This window comes from Magnolia sinica, chromosome 18 (genome assembly GCF_029962835.1).
Source record: "Magnolia sinica isolate HGM2019 chromosome 18, MsV1, whole genome shotgun sequence".
Lineage (NCBI taxonomy): Eukaryota > Viridiplantae > Streptophyta > Magnoliopsida > Magnoliales > Magnoliaceae > Magnolia > Magnolia sinica.
The window spans coordinates 9,492,989-9,516,181 of NC_080590.1; the positions used below are offsets into that span (position 1 = coordinate 9,492,989).

Below are 23,193 nucleotides of genomic sequence, written 5' to 3' on the forward strand. Positions count from 1 at the left end.
TTTCAAGAAAAATAAATTGCATTGAACCACATTCAACAGGTTGAAAATCATACCAATCAGATGAGCAGTCCGATGCTTTATATTTTTATCTCTGCCCCATTTTTGTCATGGGTCACCTGATCAACTGTTGCATTATGTATATATACGTGTCACTTGAACAAATGGTGGGAAAGAAGGCAACCATATAATTTTATTTTATTTTGCAACCCCGTAGTTCCCTCTTCGTAAGGGCTGGAAAATCAGATCCTCCAGGAAAACACATACACCAACATTCTATATTCTTGCTATTTTGTATTCTTGTAAAATCAGGGCACTCATGGAAATTTTGACTACGGCGGGCCTCATTCTTGCCAATTTCCGCAAAAGAATCACTCGTATCACCGCACTGCAATATCTGAAAGAAGCAAAGGGATAACATAAGCTGTTAAGAGGAAACTTGTGGATATTTTATCTAGTTGTATTGTATTAGCATTTTTGGTAGCCCTACTTCAAATTTATAGCATGAGATATCAAAAGAATTTACCTGAGGTTACATGTTCTTGTCATGAAAGGTTTTTATGCCAGTCATGATTTTGGCTTGAAATTTTCAAGGCTCTGTAGATACGTCTTTAACAATATGTATTCATGGCGCATATTTTCCAGCCGAGTTTCAACCATCAACATTTCGTCCTTGAGGTGGTGAACACGTCTCTCCAACCATGCTACAGTCTCTGTCCTGTCGGGAGCTAGACTGCCCATGATATTCTCTTGAGAAATTAAGTGGACTTCTGGGGTTCTTGTCAGTAGAACAATGATGCTCAGCTGCAAGCAACAAAATTAGGAAGTGAAACTTACAGCATATTTCAGATGGAAAACGAAATTTGAGCAATGCTACAGAGATTTGCATGACAAAAAGGTCTGTGGGGCCAACCATGATGTGTGTTAGGCATCCACTACATCCATCAGTTACATCAGATCATTTTTGGACATAATCTCAAAACTTTTTGAATTCATATAAAACTCAAGCAGGCCACACCACAGGGAACAGTAGGAATGAGAAAGCCCACCAACAAAACCATTCTGGGGTTCACAGTGATATTTTGTGTCATTCAACCTGCTTGTAAAGTGAGTACAAACAATATGGAAAAAAACAAAAAAACAAAAAAACAAAAAACAAAACAAAACAAACATCAGCCTGATCCAAAACTTTGGTGGGACCCAGGAAGGTTTCAATCCATTCTCATTCTTCACTGTGGTCTGTCTACTAAAGTTTTTGATCAGTCTGGTTATGGGCACACATCATAACATGCTGTCTCAAATGATGGACAGAGTGGATGTCACAAGAACATTACAGCAGGCCCCTAGCTTTTTGTTTAGCACCCTCGTAATCCAGGAGAAATGCTAGATTGTTCTTTTTATTTGATCAGCAATAGTTTGAATGTGGTGCCAAAGATGCGAAAGGCAAATTCCTTGTAATTATGGAATACAATGAAACTATAATAAAGGTTCATCCAAATTAAAGAGCTTAAATAATTCAGTGAACAATGAGTTTGCCACTGGAATCTAAAACCAACAAAGAATCAAAATACCCACTTATCAAGAAGAATGCCAGAAGACCACATAGGTAATGATCCACATGAGATCCATTCAATGAATCTTATCACATACATTACAAGCAAAACAATGAGCATCCTAAGATGATAAAAAGATGGTATGCACCTTCGGAAAGTGAGTATTTACCTGCATTAGGATGAAGATGGAAACAAATGCGATCACTACCATTACGGGGAAGTGGCTTTGATTTTTCAGATACAAACAAAAGGATGCCCATGATTCTCTGAATAAAGATACCATTGAGGTGAAATCGCTCAGGCCTCCTTTAACAGGATTTTCAGTCTGTGGGATAACATCCTCAGTATCAGATGCTCTATGTGGAAGAGCTCTTGTACTTGCTGAAGGTCTCTCAAGTGTTGTGGAACTTTCCAGCCCATCATCATTATTTTGCACTGCATTGGCAGCATCACTTGCAGCCCCTGCAATTACCACATAAAAGGGAATAAACAAACAAAAGATAATCCCAGAAACCTTCCTTGACTAAGGAAATTATTCGCTATAATCTACATCGTTGAAAAGTCTTCCAGGCAGGATGGGCTTGCATTTTAACAGTTAAAGAGTTCAAACCTTCAGATATTGCAATGGTCTGCTTCTTCTTCAGTAATTCATATGCCTGAAACAGATTTAGCACACCATAAAAGCTTTAACTGAAATGGTATGTGTGTCATGGAAGAGAAACTGAAGAAAATAACTATGTGAATCCCATGGAGAGGAAGAGAGTACGATGCTGATCCAAACTGCATAGGCTTCCCGGCACTCGTCCACTGTCGATTGCTCTATTTTCCCTGTGTTTGACATAGTATCCCATTAGATTATTTTCTTTATATTCTCTTTTTCTTCTTTGTTTCCTTCTTATTCTCAGTCTCTTTTTCATTGCTAGAAAAAGAATAGGCAACACAAGGGATCCTATGGTGACTTTGATCTGCAGTAAGGACTAAGAATAACTTCTTGCAAAAAATTGACACTAAAATCGAATAAATGAAGAAATATTTGCAAAATTCTGAAACAGTTGGTATTATATCCAGTATGCAACAGCATTGCCTGAATTTAATATGATACTTTAGCATTCCCTTGCTCTAAAGCTGAGTGAACTAGGGTGTTCACTAACCTTATAAAATCCCCATTGGTGATTGATGTATTGGTCCCGACCCCTTAGAAAAACTATGGGTCCTAGTTTGGTTGGCAAGCCGAACCTTCCTGTGAAAGCACCAGAGAGAATTCTAGTTTTTCACTGTTAGGGTGTCTCAACCAAAGGTTGCACCGTGCCTTGTGCCTTAAGACATGGTCAGTATTTTAATCAATATGGAGACCCATCAACTGTTAGGGATTGAAGGCAACAACAAAATGCCATCCGTTCATCAAATCCATTGTTGCCCTGCCATTGGCATATAAACCATGAAGTTCTAAAACTCCAGACAACATCCCCAACATATAGATATACATGATATCTCACATACACAGGGAAGCTGAATCAGATGCCACTATATTAAGGGGTTCAGATGGTATACTTTTTGAGAAGCATACCCCACTGCGAGAATAAATAGGGTAAAAAGGGAAAATTTTGCGTGTATTTTGAGATTTGCCTTTTACATGTTGTCAGGCTCCAGATAAATCTCATTGCATTGATGCAATCTACTATGGTTCATAAAATTCAAAACTAATTTTGCTGTAACATTTGTCTTTGGCAATGCCACAGATTTACCTTTCCACATGGTTTTCTTTGAAAATGCCACATTTACATACACTCGTAGAATACAAGAGCCACTTCCATTGTCATCTTCCTCGACATCCCAAAGCCCCTGAGACACCCAAAAAGAAAAAAAAAGATAATGCATACAGGAAGGGCTTCTGCAAATATAGCAGAAAAACATACAGACCTTGACAAGAAGCATTCATATACTACATACCGGATGGGATCTCATATTGAAGCAAAACTGATTATATGATACAAATAACTAAGTTGCCCAGATGGTAAAGAGTAAAAGTGATTACTAATCTGAAAACATAATTGAACAGTACAATTGATTTAAAATATTCCACTGCAAGATAATTTAACAATGAAAAACTCAAACTTCGCCCACAGTTTCATTAGATGAGGCGATTTGTAGGGAGTTAGAACTTACAGATAACTCATCATAAAAATTATCCAACTGACAGTCGTTGAAGATTAAAAAAAATTCAAGATTACTTTAGTACGGAACGCAACCAGACAGTAACAAAACTGATTCTATAATGCAGGCAATCAATCAACAAGGATAGAAACTAAGTTATTCAAAATAATTATATATAAAAGAATAATAGTAATTAGTAATGACTAAAAGTCAATGCTAAAAATGATCAATCCATGATGAATTACAAAAAGAGAACAAAACAGACCTTTGTAGATAGATGTGACGGTTCAGCGAACCTAGTTGCGATTCAAGCTCAAATATGCTGCTACTTATGGTGGCTTCCCGCAAGTGCAAAGAAAAGCATATGAAATAGTTGCAATATTTATCCATCATTCCATATGAAAAAGTGAATTTGGAATCCTATTGGAAGCGATTTTATCTATCTATCTATCTATCTATCTATCTATCTATCTATATATATATATATATATATATATATATATATATATATAAGTTTCTATTTCAAGAAAAGTTTATATTTTGGCAAATACGAAATATTTGGTGATTCAGACCGTTGATCTATGGACCCTACAATGATCTAATATCTGAAACACATTCCAATCATTTTCATTTTACAGAAAGGAATCCACTGTCTCAAATGTTTATCCATATTTTTTAAGGTAACTCAATTTTTTGAGTTAATTAAAATGATTGGAACAAAGTAGGGGCAGATAATGAAGATGTTATCAGTCCCAATCCCCCTAGCTGCCTTCAAAGCACTGAACGGCAAATAGAAGAAGTATTGTGGTAATCAACCCAACCAACAACCTTCCACATGGCTTTCAAAAACACCTGTTCTGGACACATGATTTATCACAAAACGTGTTGTTGTAGTGCCTGGACCAAGTAGACCAAAGCACTGCAAGCATAGTCAATCTCCACAAATTTTTTCTTTTCAGACCATTGCAGCCAGTGTGCCACATCTGCAAGAAGAGCCCAATCAACTGAGGCATCCAACTCCACATAATAAAGGCACAGGATACACACATGAGAAATGATCATTTGTCTGTTCCCGAAGTGATCAATAGTAAGCGCTTTATTCTTACCAACCAGCCAAATGGAAGCTGCTATCCTAGGACTGGTCCGGTCCATCTCCCTTTATGCGGAATCTCCAAAGGTAGAGGAATAAAAAGATTTTAAGGACAATTAACCCAACCTCTCAGACCTCGAAACTTGCCTGTCCCTCTCCTCAGTTGGTATCTGCTTGTGCAACTGACCCGTGAGGTTCACAAATTCTTCAAATTCTTGTCGCAAAGATCTCCCTGCAAATTTGGAGTACAATCAACCTAATCAGGAAAGATATAACATTGGAAAATGATTTTATTTTTTTTTAATGGGCAACATTGGGAAATGATCACATCCTTCTCGGCCACCACCCTATATTATCAAAGGGTACACAAGGTTGAGAGGTATGTGTTTGTATTACACATCCTCCCAAAACCAGATTTGCGCTCAATCCCATAGGCAAAAAGTAATCTCCTTTTCACAAAACTTCCCATCTTGAAAAATACTTCACAAAACCCCAATGCTCTATGCTAAGACAAAGGTTTAATGAACCAAGCCACCAAGCTCTAACTGTATTTTCACTATTATACTTGCTGTCATCATCCACTCCCAAATACTACAAACATTTACCCATCAACAAGGTGTTCACAATTTTCATCAATCTTACTCCCCGCCCTCCATGTTCTTTGAGCTTGCTAGCATACTTACCAAATCCACAAGACCCATCTTCCCCCCACCCCCACAGAAAATAAGACAGATGATGACCTTAGTCTGAGACAGGTGAGTTTTAGTCTGAGACAGGTGAGTTTGAATGTCCAAGAGGTTGGCTTGATTCTCCTTAGAATCTTTCCTCTTCCCCTGGACCTTCCATGAAAAGAGGCATGTCATTTGCCAGACAAGTCTGGTCTTATATAGAGGAGATGTGATGTAGGGTGGATGAGAAAGAAAATAAGAAGAGAACCACAGATTTTTCTACACACCATGCAATTCACATGGGTTAATTTTTTATAGGGTTTGCCCCCTTTGCAAGAGATGTTTTCTTCCTAAACTCATACTTCTTCTTCTTCTTCTTTTTTTTCCCAATCTTCATCACCATATGGCATCTACAAAGACACACAAACTGAATTATTCTAAATTAAGAAAAAAAATCCAAAAAATATCAAACATGCATGGACCAAAATCTCCTTGCGCTCGTTTCTTTCTTATCTTATTAAGATCTTCTAATATTAATATATAGTATTAAAATGCCCTAGTATTGATATATCCCATTAAGATCTTCTAAGACACAATTTCTCAAAATAAAAAACCATTAATAATGTAACATCCCTTTAAAGATCCTTCAAAATCTTTACTAAAGAAAGATACCAAAGAATCAACGTAGAACCACACAAAGCATTTCTATCTCTTAAAATTCTCTAAGCAAAACTCAACATTCAGGGGCCATCAGATAGGTTGTAGGACCTGCTTGGGATTTGGGGCCCACATCTTCATCACATGCTTCTTGTGATTGTTCATACTTGCATTAAAAGGTCCCCCAAGGGGAGCGGCTTTCGGTTGTTTGGTCAGTAAAAATAAATTGGCTCGCTATTGATCACTTGACCAAACAAATGATCGCTCTCAATGCCCATCTTCCACAAGACCACATGTGGAAATTTGTTGTAGCTTCTGAAAATAGAGACAGGTGGTGATTGAAGTGGGAAAAATCAGGCTTATTCTCCACCAAATTCTTCTATTGAACAAACAAAATGGTGGGAGGATGGATCAATTCAGATCCGTTAGCTTTCTATGGCACTTTCCATCTCCTCGAGTGTAGTCCCTTTTTGATGGTTAGTTGCAAAGGGTAAAGTCTTGACCATTGATCACTCTTGGAGTAGAACAGTCATGGACAGTTGTTCCTTGACTCAAAGATGTGGAATCAGTGAATCATCTCTTCATTCATACTGAGTTTGCTTCAGATCTTCAGAGGAGATTTCTAGCTCATTTTGAAATGCAATGGGCCAGGCCTGTTGCTATTGAAACTATTATTGAAGCTTGGAATTGGGGGATTTGAGGAAATAGATTTTTTTTTTTTAATCACATGGCTCATGAATAATAAATCCACCAATTATCACAAAAATGCTCAAGTTCATGATGAAAGTTGTGGCATAAATTTGACGCCGACTACAAACCTAACGCAACCCTCCTTTATCTAGGCTGTGGAGTAGCAATGAGAGCACAAAACTCCCACAGGCACAATGCAAGAGACTAGTACATAGGTTGGTTACAATCAATCGCTATCTAATAGTCTATTACATAGGTTGATTACAATCAGCAAGTTGATAGTGGAATGGTGGAACAAGATTCATGTAGCCAACCTAATTAATTGTCATAAGGCTTAGATGATGATGAATTATCATAAAAATGTGACAAGAATAATAAAAAGAGAAATAGACAAAGAATTCATAAACATTAAAAAAAAAAAGCTTCCACAACCATGATTGCATGGGAAAACATCAATAAAGAAAGGTATAAACCTGATAGTTTCTTAAAGAAAACCAAAGCAAGGACCTTCCAGTTTGGGTCTGTTTGGATTGTGGGAAAAGAAAAGAACACTCAAGTGTTTTGCATTGTTTGGATCTTTTGAGTAGTTGGGGTAGTGAAGAATATTGTGAGATTGGAAGGATCGATCGTTAGCCTTTTCCATAATCAAATTTTCGTGCGCAAGATACGAGGTGAAAATTGTTAGAAGAATACGAGATTTCCACTGGTCATCCAAACGAGATACCTGAAAATGGAACACATGGAAAACCATGTTTCAATAGTGCTAATGGAATCCATGGGAATCCATCATTGGATAGTAATTACACTTTTCTTTTCTTTTTCTTTTTCTTTTTCTTTTTACTTCTCCCATGATCCAAACAGGCCCTTTGTTTTCTTTTTTCTTTTCTTTTTGACAAGTAATGATTTTCTTAAAGAGGCCAAAACAACCTCGCACAACTACAAAGCAGCCCAAGAGAATGATGAAAGAGGACATGAAGAGCCTTTATATTTGAGGCCCACTCCATTGCATCTGATTTGGCCCTCCCGAAGACCTCCAAGACCCAATCACACCAATTATGGAAAAATCAGTTGTTCCTCTCTCCCCACACTTTTCTCACGATCCAAACAGGCTCTTAGTTGTTGTTCTTTTTTTACTTTTTTTCCTTGACAAGTAATGATTTTATTAAAGAGACCAAAACAGCCTCACACAACTACAAAGCAGCCCAAGAGAATGACAAAAGAGGACATGAACACCCTCTATATTTGAGGCCCACTTCATTACATCTGATTTGGACCTCCTGAAGACATATGAGACCCGGTCACACTGATAATGGAAACACTTGTCGTTCCACTCTCCCATAAAGCCCAAAGGTTGGCCAATAAAGCTAGTCTCCAAAGCATCCTTCCTCTCTTACCAGTCCCACCCCCCCTGCTAGGCAAGCAAAAGCCCCTCAATGGAGCTCGGCATGATCCAAGATATACCGAAACCGCCAAGAACCCCTCCCACAACTCAGTAGCAAAAGGACAATGAACAAAGAGGTGGTCAACCAACTTCTCACTCTGCATATACAAAATTCAGACATTGGTAATCACCATCTTCCTCTTTTGTAGGTTATCGATCATGAACACCTTATTCCTACCCACCAACCAAGCCAACACTGCAACCTTAGGGGGAGCCCTGTAGTATCAGATGAATGAAGTGTGAGATCTACCTGGAGACATACCAAGGATAAACCTGTAAAAAGAACTAATCGAGAATTAGCCAGACTTTTCTTTATTCCACACCATCAAATCCTTTTCACTGGGAGAAGGGCTAATACCTTGAAGCCGCTCCAATAGCCTAATGAGCTCTCCCACTTCTACTTCCGATAAATTCCCCCTACATAGAGGAGATGATGTAAGACAATTAACCACTTGCTCCAAAAGCTCGAACTAATAGAGTATGGTGAATTAATCCCTTTATCTCATAGCCCAGGCACCATATCCATGGGTTAGGTCCTCGGCCGAACTCTCCTCGTGGGCCCCAAATCACATGGGTTCCGCCTCACACGGGCCGCCCACCCCGAGCGTACCCCCGCATCCCACAGGCCACCCCATTCGAGCTCGGCGTGAAAATGTCTCTGCATTAATCGCCCCCGGTGAGGAGTCTCGAACACGAGACCTCCCGCTCTGATACAAATTTGATGTAAGACAATTAACCACTTACTCTAAAAGCCAGAATTGATAGAGCATGGCGAATTAAACCCTTTATCTCATAGTCCAAGCACCTCATCCATAGGTCAGGTCCTCGGATGAACCCTCCTCGTGGGCCCTAAATCACATGGGTTCCACTTCACACGAGCCACCCGCCTCACACGGGCTGCCCACCCCGAGTGTGCCCCCGCATCCCACAAGCCATCCCACTCGAGCCTGGTGTGGAAATGCCCCTGCATTAGGAGACCATGCCACCTCTTTACCTAAGACTAAGTAAAGCACTGGGCAATTGTGATGTTTGCTTTTGGGCATAAATCGGCAACCCTTAGGAACTCTTCTCGGAGCGTCCACTTGCCCAACCAAATGTCATCCCAAAATTGGATCCCCATCCCGTATCTTAAAGAGAATACAATTCTTTCCTTGAACTTGTTCCCCAATCTGACAATAGCCTTGCACAACGCTGAAGCACTATAAAGAGGTGTCTTTTGTCCACCACCCACCCTCCTTCACACCATATTTTCAAACTGTCATTGCTCTCCACAAACAACCCTCTTCCTTATCAACCATAAGGAAATCCTGCCTTAGCTTCTCCAACCCAACCAACACATCCTAATAATCTCACACACGCGCGTCCACACATTGTGTAATTAAACTTCTACCAGCTATGTAATAACACAGCGGATTGAGATAAATTCATTTAGAACAAAACAACACAAATTAATGCAACAATTGAAACATAGGACACCCATCAGAACTGAAGGAGACTATTTGGCTCTCTTTATCCAGGGTATGCAGGATGTTCTGCTAACGTTTCATTCCAGCCAAAAATAATATTAATTACCACTAATGCAGATCTAGGCATCCTGATGTAGCTTGCAATCCATTGAATTACCACATTTCAATGCAAATGGTATCTCTTCCCTTTGAATTCTCTTTAAGATAACAGAAGATACATGACTGAAACTCAACTTGTTGTCTCTAGAGTGCGGAAAAGACTAAATACATACTCCTATTCTAACAACTAATTCAAGATAACAGCACAGCTAGGGTTTTCACGACAAGGAAATACCTACAATTCATCCACAATATTTTATACAACGAAAAAGAAAAGAAAAAAAAAAAATCCAATCAATGGCCAAATAAAGATTTGATAGTACCTAAGATTTTTTATACAAGTTAAACAATTAAATGAATGTTTCTGCTTAGGTAGGATACCTCTACACGGAAGTAGTCCCCATATGGCACGTCATTAACTTCTTGTGATGTCTCAATAATTAAATGGCTGACAGACAATAAAAGGTTAAAAAATGTCAAAGTGCAAATCATCACATCTCCAGCAATTTTGGAGAAACTTCAGCACAAAAGCCTCATGAAATATAAAATTTCAAAGCTAAATGATTAACTTATGAGGATCTGCATTCATGTATTTAGGAAATATGCAATAAATGCTTATGAAAAATTGAGATAAGGAATATCAAAGTATTAAAGAAGCTGCAGAAACCATCAGCTTCAAAATCCTATGATTACAATTCAAATCAAGGGATCCAATTGAAATCCCATGATAAACAGTTCAGCAGTCAACTTGGATCTATGTTGCCATCATTAAGTGAGCATCTGCTAAAAAAATCAAGGTGTAAGTTTCCAAACGGTTGTTATGATCTCAAAGGGTGCTCTATATGAACCCAAAGGTGACAAAATGGAACTGGAATTGAGGAGCACAATCAACTTCTCTCTCATGTCTTGAGGGATCGAGATATTACTGGTTCATCACTACATGCCATGAAATGTTACAGAATTGACTAGAATGTCATGTGAGCTGTCAGAATATGGTTGATTTGATAATCTCTTATTTTTCCATATTTTTATTAATTTACTTTTTATTGATAGTAAACATTTTACTAAAAGAAACCAGAGGGAAAGCTAATACAGTGATCCATAAAGGCAATGGATAAGATTCCCTGAAGCAGAGAGGAGACATCGGAACACTTTCCTGTGCAAGACAATAATCTAACAAGTTTGTTTCTAGGAACCTGGTGAATAGAGATGGTGAAAGACTGAGAATGAGATCTAATACCCATTAACCGTATCTGTTAAGTTATCTTCTAATAGATACTATCCTTGTGAGTTAGTTTTTACAGTTAATATTTCAATCAATTTATAGAGAAGTTAAAAATAGTTTGAAATGAATGATTGGGTTCAGTCTGGTCCTCATGTGGTCTTACAACCCAATCCAAGTAAAAACTATGTAGTAAAGAATAAAACTCCCTAGTCATTTAACAGAACATCACAGGAGTATGATAAACTACAGTAAAAGTAAAGTTAAAAAGTATAAGAAACCTCACCATAACCTGAGTTATATTTTTCTCGTACTTCAGACCTTAGGCACATAGAACTCAAAGTGTTCGAAATATCGGTATCGCACAATGTATCACACCCTTGGGATACAGATACGTATCGGTTATCGCACGGGATATATCATTTGTATCACATAGTTTATCGCACTTTTTGGGAAACATGGGGAAACATTGGGAAAATGGTTGAATTTTTTAATGAAACTTTGGGGATTGTTAAAAAGCCCGTAATACACACTTTTAAATCATAATATCTCAAAAAAAAGATGCACATAATAAATTTCCTTTGTATAGGGTCCTAAGTTATGCGATGTTTAATTGAACTAATGCAACTATTTTTAAATTGAATGCATGATATTTATAAATATATCATAGTCATGTATGAAAACACAACCAATTCATTGAAAAACAAAAGAAGAACTGAAGAAGTAAAATTTAAGAAATATACATATCAAGGATGGGGACTAGTTGTGGTCTAGACCCACATAGAGTTGCGTGGTGGCTTGTAATCATCATCTCTATCTCGACGGGGCTGGGCATAGTATTGCTGCTCCACAAATTGACAATATTGTGCCCAGTCATAGTAGAGTGGTACCAGTTAAGATACTCCTTGACATAACGCTGGTACTCATCCTCTCCGAATTGAATCAATACGCCCATCCGTGGGTACTGCGTAATCATCACAGTCTGTAACTGATATGGATCTGGGAAGGGCGCATATGAAGCTCCTTGGTATCCATATTGTTGGCCATATCCATACTGCTGCTCATATCCTTGCACATATGCAGAAATGAACTCCTAACTAGGGTTGAAAAACGATGTGCCGTAACTGCTGGAGTCACTCATCGCATATCCACTAGGTCCATATCCATGCCCATATTGTGGCACAGAACTCGGGCTACTTTCCTGTGTTTGTGATCCAGATTCATGTTGTGGCCTGTAACTTGAGCTCCCCTCCCTCGTTCGTGATCCAAATCTAGAGCCACCTCGCCTGCCACGAAACTTATGTCCCTCATGCATTTTGCCAGCACCTCCTCCTCAAAATCTGAAAGTTTGAGTCTTCTTTTTCTGCAGTAGCTTTTGACGCGTGTATGTCATATTGTAAACAAGACGGGGTCGTGGTTCTCCTGGACAAGAACCATGGTCAGGGTCCTGCGTGGAATGATCGAAATTCTCCTCCCCGGTAAAAGGGCTAAGAGACCTCTTATCCTGACTCCCACCCGTGTCGCCACCATCCCCGTCGCCACCACCATCATCATCATCCTTACTGTCATCAGAGTCATCGTCACCCTTATCGCCGCCATCATCATCACCATACTCATTTCCCCCATCACTCTCTCAGTATCGGTGTCAAACAATGTTTCCCTACCACGTGTCCCGCGTGATAGTGACTGTCGCGGACTACCCTCCGGACTCCTCGTCAATGGGTCGAATGCCTCATCAGGAGACCTCTACTGCTCCACATGTGCGTTAACATCAATCCCTTATGTCTCTGCTTCTGCCGTAAGATGTGGCTTTGGTCACCCATCCGAGGTATGTAAGTCATCCGACCTAACCCACTGGTAAACTGGGTCATCCTCCGCATCCTCAGCATATGCATGCTGTCCGACCGTCACCAGGTCTAGTGGGTCTTCCTATGCTTTTCTTCTTCCTTCTGAGTAGAGCAACCTCTCTCGTAACTTCATATTGTAGTGACAATACACTAGCTTCTGAAGCCTCTCATACCTTATTCTATTACGTTTATTTGTATGTATGAGGGAGAATGTACTCCAATTCCTTTCACAGGGTGACGAGGACACCGTCTGTGCAAGCACACGGACAACTAGTCGTTGTAAAACCTCGCAGTCAGTCCCATACATGGACCACCATTCACCTGCATATCATAAGATTCTTTCATTATCCTAGATTTTCCAAAATAATATAAAAGTTAAGTTTACTACAGTGACTCACATGGCATCATGGCATTCCTTGACTTCACTGCAGGGTGACACCCAAACATCCCAACTGCGTCGCGGAATTTAACAATCTGTTGATGGTGTATAGCAACTAGAATAAGTGTTTAATGATTGAGATGAAGATAAGGAGAATGTAAGTGCGGAACATATTTACCTCACTACCAAAGGTGCCTTTCCCTGGACAGTCGGGGAATAAGTGATCGTACACCTCATGCACAGCCCTTTTTAATGAATTATCATCGAAGAGGTTCCGGCTGTAGTGGTATTTGGGATTTAGGAAATATGCTGAAAACCAACATATACACATCAATACAACCCTCATTTATTATTGCATATGGGAAAAAAATCCATATAGGTACTTACCGGCCTGATGTAGTGGGTGAGAAAGCGTCCTTTTCTAACGATCGTCTATTATTGCATGCACCCACTTATATGCATTGGGAGCTTTAACCATGATAGCCTCTTTCATCAGTAGTATAGACGGATACAACGACCCCATTGACGGATTTGTCTCATTGTCCACCATCCTCAACACCACATAAATAGGCTCTATAATACCCACAACACCACACACTTTATCCCAAAATGAATTTTCCAGCACCAACTCCTTAATTCTATAGGTTACTTTTGTCAACCTTTTTTTCCATTCTACATAATCATGAGAGGCGAAAAGCTCTCGTAACCCTTGTTTGTGTTTGAGAAGGCTACTTAAGGCAATATAATTTGTGGCGAACCGCGTCGCCCTGGGGCGCACTATATCCCCACCACACCTTTCGCCCATCGCAGCTAATAACCAGGTGTGGTTTTATACGAAGTTTGTGATGAGCCGTGCATCAGTAATTACGGTCTTCACCGATGGCCTATCTCCGATTGCCTCCAGCATGAGATCGATGCAATGTGCTGCGCAGGGGGTCCAGTATATATGATACTTGCGCTAAATATCCTTCCTCGCCTTGACAAATGCACTCCCATTATCTGTAACAAACTGCACAATATTTTTCCTCCCAACATCTTGCATGATATCGTGCATTAGTTTGTAAATGTAGTTAGAATCTTTAATCTTACTACTCGCATCTATACACTTTAGGAACACCGCTCGTCCCCTAGAATAGATCATAAAATTTATGATCGACATCTTCGTCGGTCCGGTCCAACCGTCACACATGACGGTGCAACCATGCATCTCCCATGACTGCTTATACGAATCGACATATGTCTTCATCTCTGCATGTTTATCATCCAAGTACTTCTCCATGATCTATGCGGGTGTGAGCGGCTGCACACCTTCACTCCCACGCTGCACTTCACTTATCATATTTTTGAAGTGCGGGCTTACTGCGGCATTCGCGGGGATTTGATCGTATATAAAAAACTTTGCTATAAAATTTTCAACTTTTTCCTCACATCCCCTCCACTAAACATCTCCTTTATTTTCTTTTGTGTCCCTCCTGCCTCTTTGTACATCCTCGGATCTGAAGGTAGATCCGGTACCCGCATGCTACTACTCCTGCCCATGCCCCATATTCCTCCCCGCCTACTACCCTCCCCTGATCCACCCTTAACACTCTCCCCTGCTCCACTCCCCCCACCACGCTCATGGATAGACCCCTCAAATCTAGGCCTACTTGTGTCCCACCTCCTATCCTGATCCCTCTCCCACTGATCCCGTATGGACTCTTGAATTGCACGTCTGTATTCGGGATCATCATCATTATCGAGATCCACTACATCATCCTCACCTGCATATGGTGGCCGCCCCAACTCCTCCCTAATCTCCCTCTCCCGTGCATGTCGTTCATCTTTTGTCTTCACATTTTTTTTCAATATGGTCCTCATCTGTTCTCGCACATCCTGTGGGCACTTCGGGCAATCCACAACATTGCGATACCCTCCCGCTAAATGCTCCTTTAAGCGGGTTACCCCACCACTCCTCGATACATGGCCACATAAATTACATATACTCCCGAATCGATTATCGGGAATGGGCCGACCGTACGTCCACCCTATATCAGGTTGTCTCCCTCCTCTTCCTCCCGACATATTTTACCTATAAAATAATATTTTATCTATCCATTGAGATTGGATAGAGTCAAAATCAGATAGATCCACCACTCAGATGGGCCACACCACATGGAATAATGAGATTTGATGCCAACAATAAGTTAATAATTAGGGGGCATCCAATTAGTGGTCATCATTTGAACACTAATCAGACTGAGTGTACGCTGCCCATTAGATCTATTGTTGGAAGAAGGCCCAAAAATTGCATCTATCAAGTGATCCTAATTATATCGGCGGTGACGTGCAAATGGGTGGCTACATTAAAAGGTGACCTTTGTATGTACAATGGGTCCCATCCGACAAGGAAGACCTTGTCTATCCATTGGAGGTATTGAACATATGGACGGTCCAAATTTCATAGAATTGCCAGAAGGAGACGAAAGATATGGACAGTTTTCCATCGTAGATCAGTTGAAAAGGACCCTGATTACATAGGTCCCTCTTTATGGCGACATTTTGGCTATCCATATTAAATACAAGTGGAGAATATTTTAAGAGAGATGATCCGGTGCTCTCAGAGAACTATATGATATAGTGCTCCTAATTGTATTGGGACACTTCCAATTCATTGATCTGGACCGTTCATTAGGTCCAATGCACATTTTCATGTGCTATGATACAAATGCCACCCGATGCGAAAAACATTAGCCATTTGATCAATGGTATCTAATATGGACAGTCAAGATAATTTACACAAAATAGGTCAAATCAACAATTTGATCTGTAAATTCATTAGGGATCATCATGGATTAGGTTTGATTCTAAAGAGATGCTTTTGTTAGAGAATCGTAACCATCCATCCATTGCTTGGAAAAAGAATGGCTATAGTAAAAAAGCTAAATCAAGGATGGATTAGATAACCCGATGAGTGCTATTTTTCATTGTTGGCCGTAAGATGTTTGTTTGACTTAATGAACAGTTCAGATCGATCGAATGGGCTGTCTAAGTAAACCTACGAAAGTAGGAGCACTATAACTTACATTAATCTAAGAGCATTAGAGCATTTCTCATATAACCAAATTTCTCCTCTGACTTGGGCGCGTCATACGTAGAAGGGATCTCATCCAAACGTGTTAACATGGCATATATGTGGTGGAGACATATAGGCCGTTCATCAAGTAGGGACCACCATGAACACGTCCTTACCCAGATATTGAACACGAAGGGCTTAGATCTCCCACATGTGCGCCACATTGACACGTGCCATCTACTTGTTTTGAGTACCGGGCAAGTTGGACTCATTTCTGTGCAACCACTCATCCGCCATGCACGTGGCGTACAAGCATGCATATCTGATATATTTGTTGTATCCGCACCGTTCATTCATTTGAAGATATCAATTTAGGGTAGGACCAAAAGAATGAGTCCAATCCAAGGCTCAAATGGACCCCACCATAGAACACAGTGGAGAGAGTGACGTCCACCATTAAAATCTTCTAAAGCCCAGAAAACAGTGGATCTAACTTATTCTTTGTCTCATGCCTTAAAATGATATATGTAAGTGTATGGACGGTGTAGATACAACACATACATCTTGGTGGGCCCCACAGAACTTGGTGCGTCACTTGAGCAGTCTGGCTATGCGACCCGTCAGTGCGCAGGGAGACGGATTGGCTACTCCCCTTGACATCGGCCTCATGGCTGGTGGTCGGTGCTTTGTGGGCCCCACCATAATGTATTTGTTTCATCCATTCCGTTCATCCATTTCTACGGATCATTTTAGGGATTGATACAATAAATCATAGGGATGTAAATCGAAGGTGGACCACACAAAAGGAAAACAATAATGATTGGATATCCACCATTAAAATCCTCCTAAGGCCCACTGTACTGTTTATTTGACATCCAATCTGTTGATTGGGTCCTAAAGACCCAGATGAAGGGAAAAAATAAATATCAGGTTGTTCCAAAGCTTTTATGGCTCCCACAATGTTTTTAATGGTCAACGTTCATTCAACACTGTTTCCTGTAATGTGGTCCACTTGAGTTGTGGATATGGTTTAATTTAGGGCTCAACGCCTAAAATGATTAGTAAAAACGGATGGACGGCGTGGATAAACCACGTGTAATCACGGTGGGCCCAACAGAGTTTACTCAGTAAGATAATAGCGTACTGAGTACGCAATCAAGTGAATGCCCGTCAGTGACGGGGGCACGATAGGTCACCAAGTTACGTGGGTCCCACCACGATGTATTTTTTAGATCTACACCGTCTATACATTTGAAGAGATCATTTTATAGCATGAGCTAAAAAATGGCTCAGATCCAGAGCTCGAGTGGACCCCACCATAGAAATCAGTGGAGAAATGTTTCAACGGTGGAAAGCATTTACCCCATCGACGGGGAAGCGGATTGCGTACTGAGTAACTCAGTATGCTAAGCGTACTGAGTAAACTCTGTGGGATCCACTGTGATTTATCTATTTGATCCACACCGTTCATCCATTTTAAAAGTTAATTTCAGTTCATATACCAAAAAAAAAATAAATTATATCTAAATATCAAATAGACCACACCACAGGAAATAGTGTGAAATGAGTGTCTACCATTGAAAATTTCTAGGGGCCACCGAAGTTTTGGATCAAGCTGATATTTTTTATTTCACTTCATCCAAGTCTTTTTTATCTTATGAACATGGTGGATGAGAAATAAATATCACTTTGGGCACTAGAAAGATTTCAACGGTCGAAATCACTATTCCCACTGTTTCCAGTGGTATGGTTCACTTGGGCTTTTTATATGCTTCAATTTTAGGCTCAACGGATAAAATTATGTGAAAAAACGTATGGACGGATTGGATAAACCGTACACATTCAAGGTGGACCACAACTGAGTTTACTCAGTACAATAAAAGCGTACTGAGTAACTAGTATGCAATCCTATTTCCATCCGCCGAAGCGGATTGGGCACTGTGTAAGGAGTAAACTCTGTGGGGTCCACTGTCATTCATGCATTTTATCAAATCCGTCCATCCATTTTATCATATAATTTCATGTCTTTTGAAAGAAAAATTAATCATATCCAAAGCTCAAGTGGACCACACCACCTGAAACAGTTTGAGTTGAAGTCTACCATTGAAAAGTTCTTGGGGGCCCACAGAAGTTTTAGATCAAGATGATATTTGTTTTTTCCATTCATCCATGTCTTTGTGATATTATGAACAGTTTGGATGACAAATAAACATCATTGGGGGCCTTATAAATATTTCAACGGTGGAAATCAATACTTCCACTGTTTCCTTTGGTATGGTCTACTTGAGATTTTGATATACTTTATTTTTGGGCTCCACCCATAAAATGATCTGGAAAAATGGATGGACGGCGTGGATGAACTAGATGCTAAACAATGGGGCCTACAGAGTTTACTCAGTACGATAAGAGCGTATGTAACTCAGTACGCAACCCGATTTCCCCATCCGCCCCTCTTTTCATCTTCCCTCTTCATTTTCACCTCCATGGCTCCATCCACGCAGTCCGATCCAGTTCGTCCCCTCAAATCTCGGCCCGGAAGGAACGGTGAGTCGATCCGGCCTGATTCCTCGCCGGAATCTCCGAGAAAAAGGGAAGATGAAGAAAATGGGAAGAAAAGGCACTTACCTGTCGAATGGCTCACCTCCGATCACCGCTACAACAGGTACCCTTCGATTTCTTTCTCTTTTTTTTCTAATTCAATTTTTTTTTTTTGATTCTCCATTGCTCGGATCCGATTTTTATGGTGTGTGTGGGTGGTTAGCTACAGTGGGACTCGTGAGTCCCCTGCAATCTACCCGTGATTGTCCGTGCGTTGATGTCCGACAATAATGGAGAGGAAATGGCGCGATATTGTCGATATATCGTGCGATATCGCCGATAATATCGGCCGATATCTGGATTTAGGATTTTTGGGTATCTTCCGGAGGTTATTGCGGGTATATCGTCTCGCAGTGGTGCGATACCGATAATATCGGCCGATAGTATCGATATTTGAAACACTGATATAGAACTCAAAGTGTTAAGCTGATCTTCAAGCATTATATGGTTTAATAGCAGTCAATCTTTTACTTTCTCATACCAATGTTTTAAATATCGACGATATCAGCTGATATATTTCACGATATATCTTGCATCCCACTTGTGCAATACAAAACACACAGGTGGTGCCGATATATCCCACTTATTTGATCCAGTGAGCATTTTCAATTTTCGATACATGTTTTTGTTGTAAATCATATTAAACCAGTGCCAAATGGTTACAAATATATGATTCTTCATGTTTTCCATGAAAAATCATGGATTTGGAGCTTCAATTTCGAGATTTGTGAGAGATGGGTCAAGTTGCAGAAAATTGAGAAAAATCAAAATTTCTCAATTTCTCACAAATCAATTACAATCTTTGTATCCAAACACAAAATTAAACATGTATGTAACCTGATCTAGTGATTCTTATTTTGCTTTTGAATGTATTGCTTATGTTTTCATACATGTCTTCTTACGTTTATAAATTATCTAAATAGACTTTGATTATGCTTGCATCAGTTCAGTTGAAAAGCACATATATTAGGATCCCATACAAAGGAAACCCCTATTATGTGTACTTTTTTTTGCAATGTTTTGATTTTTAAATGTGTATTGATGTCTTTTTCAACAATTCCTGAAGTTTCATTGAAAAATTTGACCAATTTCCCAATGTTCCCATGTTTCCCAACAACAACGATACATTACACGATACAACCGATATATCCCATGCGGTAACCGATATTTATTGGTATCCTAAGGGTGCGATACTTTACGTGATAACGATATTTAAAACATTATCTCATACTTCTACCTATTGGGTTTTGTGCCCTTGAAACCCAATACGTACCTCACGCCATCATTATGACAATTATGATTATTATCAATGCGTCATTATCATGATAAGAGAGAAAAGAGTACTTGCTGCTCATGAAGGTTGTGCTTAAAAAGCACAGCATGTATTGTTTGATGAAAATCATCAAGTCCCTCATGGATATTGTATTGGACCAAGTGCATATGGCTAAGCCAATGGCATGTGAGAGATTTGGCTCAGGAGACCTTGTCCATGAAAATGAGCATGCACAACCATCATGTGCCTGAGCTAGTGTATATGTACGGTTGTCTTGTGACTTGATGATTGCTTTAGCAGTGTTGCTTTGTCTCAGGCAATGAGTTGAGGACTCACACCAATACATGAGTGTGTACGCCTAAAAGTTGACACATTGAATGGTGGATCATATGGGGAATGCTTCTAGGTCCATATCAGAAGCATATACTCAGAAGCACCCTATTCAAACATCCTTAGACATAAGAATTGGTTATAGAGACTTTGTTATCTGTGCAGGCAGCTTTAATACATGTCATGAACCTTGTATCCCAAGGTGACATACGCGTGTGGTTGGGCCATTTGGATGGAAACGTATGTGTTCCATGATAATTCATGTTGTATGCATTGTTTCACCATGGAAGATTGCATGGATTGACTAGCCCACTTAGTCATGAGCTCTTGCAACTTTTTGGGTCAAAAGGTTTTGATTAAAATGGTTTTATAAAAGAAAAACAATGTTTCTTTATAGTTTTAAATACATGTGTTTTCTTTATTAAGTGACTTGTCAAAAATCCAATAGTGAATCTTCATCTTTATCAAGTGGGGTCCACATTTCGGGCCTAAGCCTACATGATGAAGGATGATGATGATGACAAAGGATGCAAGATAAATGAAAGTGCCGAGGGCCGGAATTCATGTGTGTGAAGACCTTTATGCAAATGGTTGATGATGACCCAAATGCACTAAAGAGAGAAGGCTCATTAAGCCCAAAGCTCAAGAGGAACTCTAAATAAGTAAGAAGACCCAAAGATCCCCCCCCCCCCTCGTGTGTGAGAAACACCCAAGAGGCATGTAGGCATAGGAGGTTGGAGTGACCATAGGGTTCATCTCCTTGAGTGTGGGGTTCCCTAAAACTTGTGATGATCCATCTTTGGAGGCAATAGCTCTTGCATAAGGGCTCGTTTGGCATCTCTACTCTAATTCAATAAGAGCTACTCCAATAAGCTCTTTTTGTTCTAGCACTTGTTTTAAATAAGCTCGTTTGGTAAAACCATGTTTTCAAGTCCAAAAAAAGCTCTTATTTGAAATAAGCACATTTGGTAAAACCTTCAAAGAAGAGCAATTTTTAGGGGTAGTTGACGTCATTTTTAAAGATTACAACAACTCTATTATAAGAGCAATCCAAATGGTTGTTTTGGTGGATCTCACCGTAGATGAACCATGCCCCAAATGACAAAAGAATGGATGACTACAATCTTCATACTTTAAGACATTTGTGCCATCCACTATGTTGTCCATTAGATGTGGATTGTGGATCAACCATCATATAGAGCCCACCTTTGATGTGGACCATCCATTATGTGAGACAAACCTTCAAAGTGGGCCGTCCATCATACAAGGCCCGTCTTGGATGTAGAGCATTCGTCACTAGGGGCCCACCTTGATGTAGGTCATCCATCATGTGAGGCCCACTATCAATATTAATTGTCCTTTATGTGGGGCCCCCCAATGTCCACTACCCATCACCCATTACGTGGAGTCCACATTTGATATGTCCATAGTGTGGGCCCTACCTTCAACGTAGATTGTCCACCATGTGGGGCCCACTTTTGATATCCACTATTCATCGTGTGTGGCACACCTTCTATGTGGATCATCTATCATGTGGCCCACTTTGGATATGGGGTCATCCATCATGTGAGACCTTAGACGTGGACTGTCCATTAGGTGGGGCCCACTTGATGTGGACCGTCCATTATGATGGGCCACACTTTGATGTTGGCCATCCATCATGTGAAGCCCACTGTCCATTATGTGGGCCCACCTTGATGTGGACCATTCATTGTGTGGGGCCACACCTTCAATATGGGTCATTCATCATGTGGGCCCACCTTCATTGACCATCATCCATCATGTGGGCCCACCTTTGATGTGGACTACTCATCAAATGGGGCCCACTTGATGTGCATGTTCTGTCATGATAGACCCCACTTTGATGCAGGCCATCTATCATGTGGGGCCCACCTTTGATGTGAACCGTTCATTATGTAGGCCCACCTTGATGTGTGGCCCCACATTCAATATGAGTCATTCACCATGAGGGGTCCACCTTTGATGTCCACCATCCATCATGTGGGTCCCACCTTTGTTGTGGACCATCTATCATGTGGGACCCAACTATGATGTCCACCATCCATCATATAGGTCCCACCTTTGTCGTGGACCGTCCATCATGTGGGGCCCAACCTTCAATATGGGTAATCTATCATGTGGGCTCACCTTTAATGTCAACCTTCCATCATGTGGGTCCAACCTTTGATGTGGACCATCCATCAGGTAGGACCTACTTGATGTGGATCGTGCATTGTGTGAGGCCACACTTTGATGCAGGCCATCCATCATGTGGGGCTCACCTTTGATGTGACCCTGCATTATATGGGCCCACCTTTGGGGACCATTCATCATGTGGGACCCAACTTCAATATGGGTCTATCATCATGTGAGCCTACCTCGAAGAGATTGTAAAGAGAAGAGAAGAGGGTAAGATGGGAATTACTTGAAAAGTTTAAGGATAAACTTGTCCAAAAATTAGTTCAAAATGTCTACCCGCTTAAGCCAAATAAGCTCCATTTCAAAAAGTAACCCCTCCCCAACTTATAAAATCGGAGCTTATTTGCAACTTTCTAAACAAATACGCACTCTTAGACTTTTACCAAATAGTCTAAAAGCTTCTTTTTTTTTTTCTTCTTTTTTATTTATTTTTTATTTTTTTATATAGAAATAAGCCAATAAGCTCTTATTTGTA

General features: G+C 40.2%; 1 protein-coding gene across 4 annotated transcripts in view; it reads right to left on the bottom strand.

The window, feature by feature from the left end:
- LOC131233323 (protein VASCULAR ASSOCIATED DEATH 1, chloroplastic-like) overlaps nucleotides 1-23,193 on the bottom strand; it is a 39,586-nt gene continuing 16,393 nt past the window's right edge. For 3 of the 4 annotated variants that reach the window (XM_058229993.1, XM_058229994.1, XM_058229992.1), the window contains 7 exons: nucleotides 10,197-10,263; nucleotides 3,296-3,392; nucleotides 2,317-2,378; nucleotides 2,161-2,206; nucleotides 1,720-2,012; nucleotides 524-801; nucleotides 1-394 (listed from right to left, as the gene is read on the bottom strand). In XM_058229993.1, the coding sequence (XP_058085976.1) occupies nucleotides 565-801; nucleotides 1,720-2,012; nucleotides 2,161-2,206; nucleotides 2,317-2,378; nucleotides 3,296-3,392; nucleotides 10,197-10,263 (802 nt within the window). In that variant the 3' untranslated portion in view covers nucleotides 1-394; nucleotides 524-564. Of the gene's footprint in view, nucleotides 395-523; nucleotides 802-910; nucleotides 1,094-1,719; nucleotides 2,013-2,160; nucleotides 2,207-2,316; nucleotides 2,379-3,295; nucleotides 3,393-10,196; nucleotides 10,264-23,193 lie in introns of those variants that run through there. The other variant, XR_009165168.1, reaches the window with a different exon arrangement.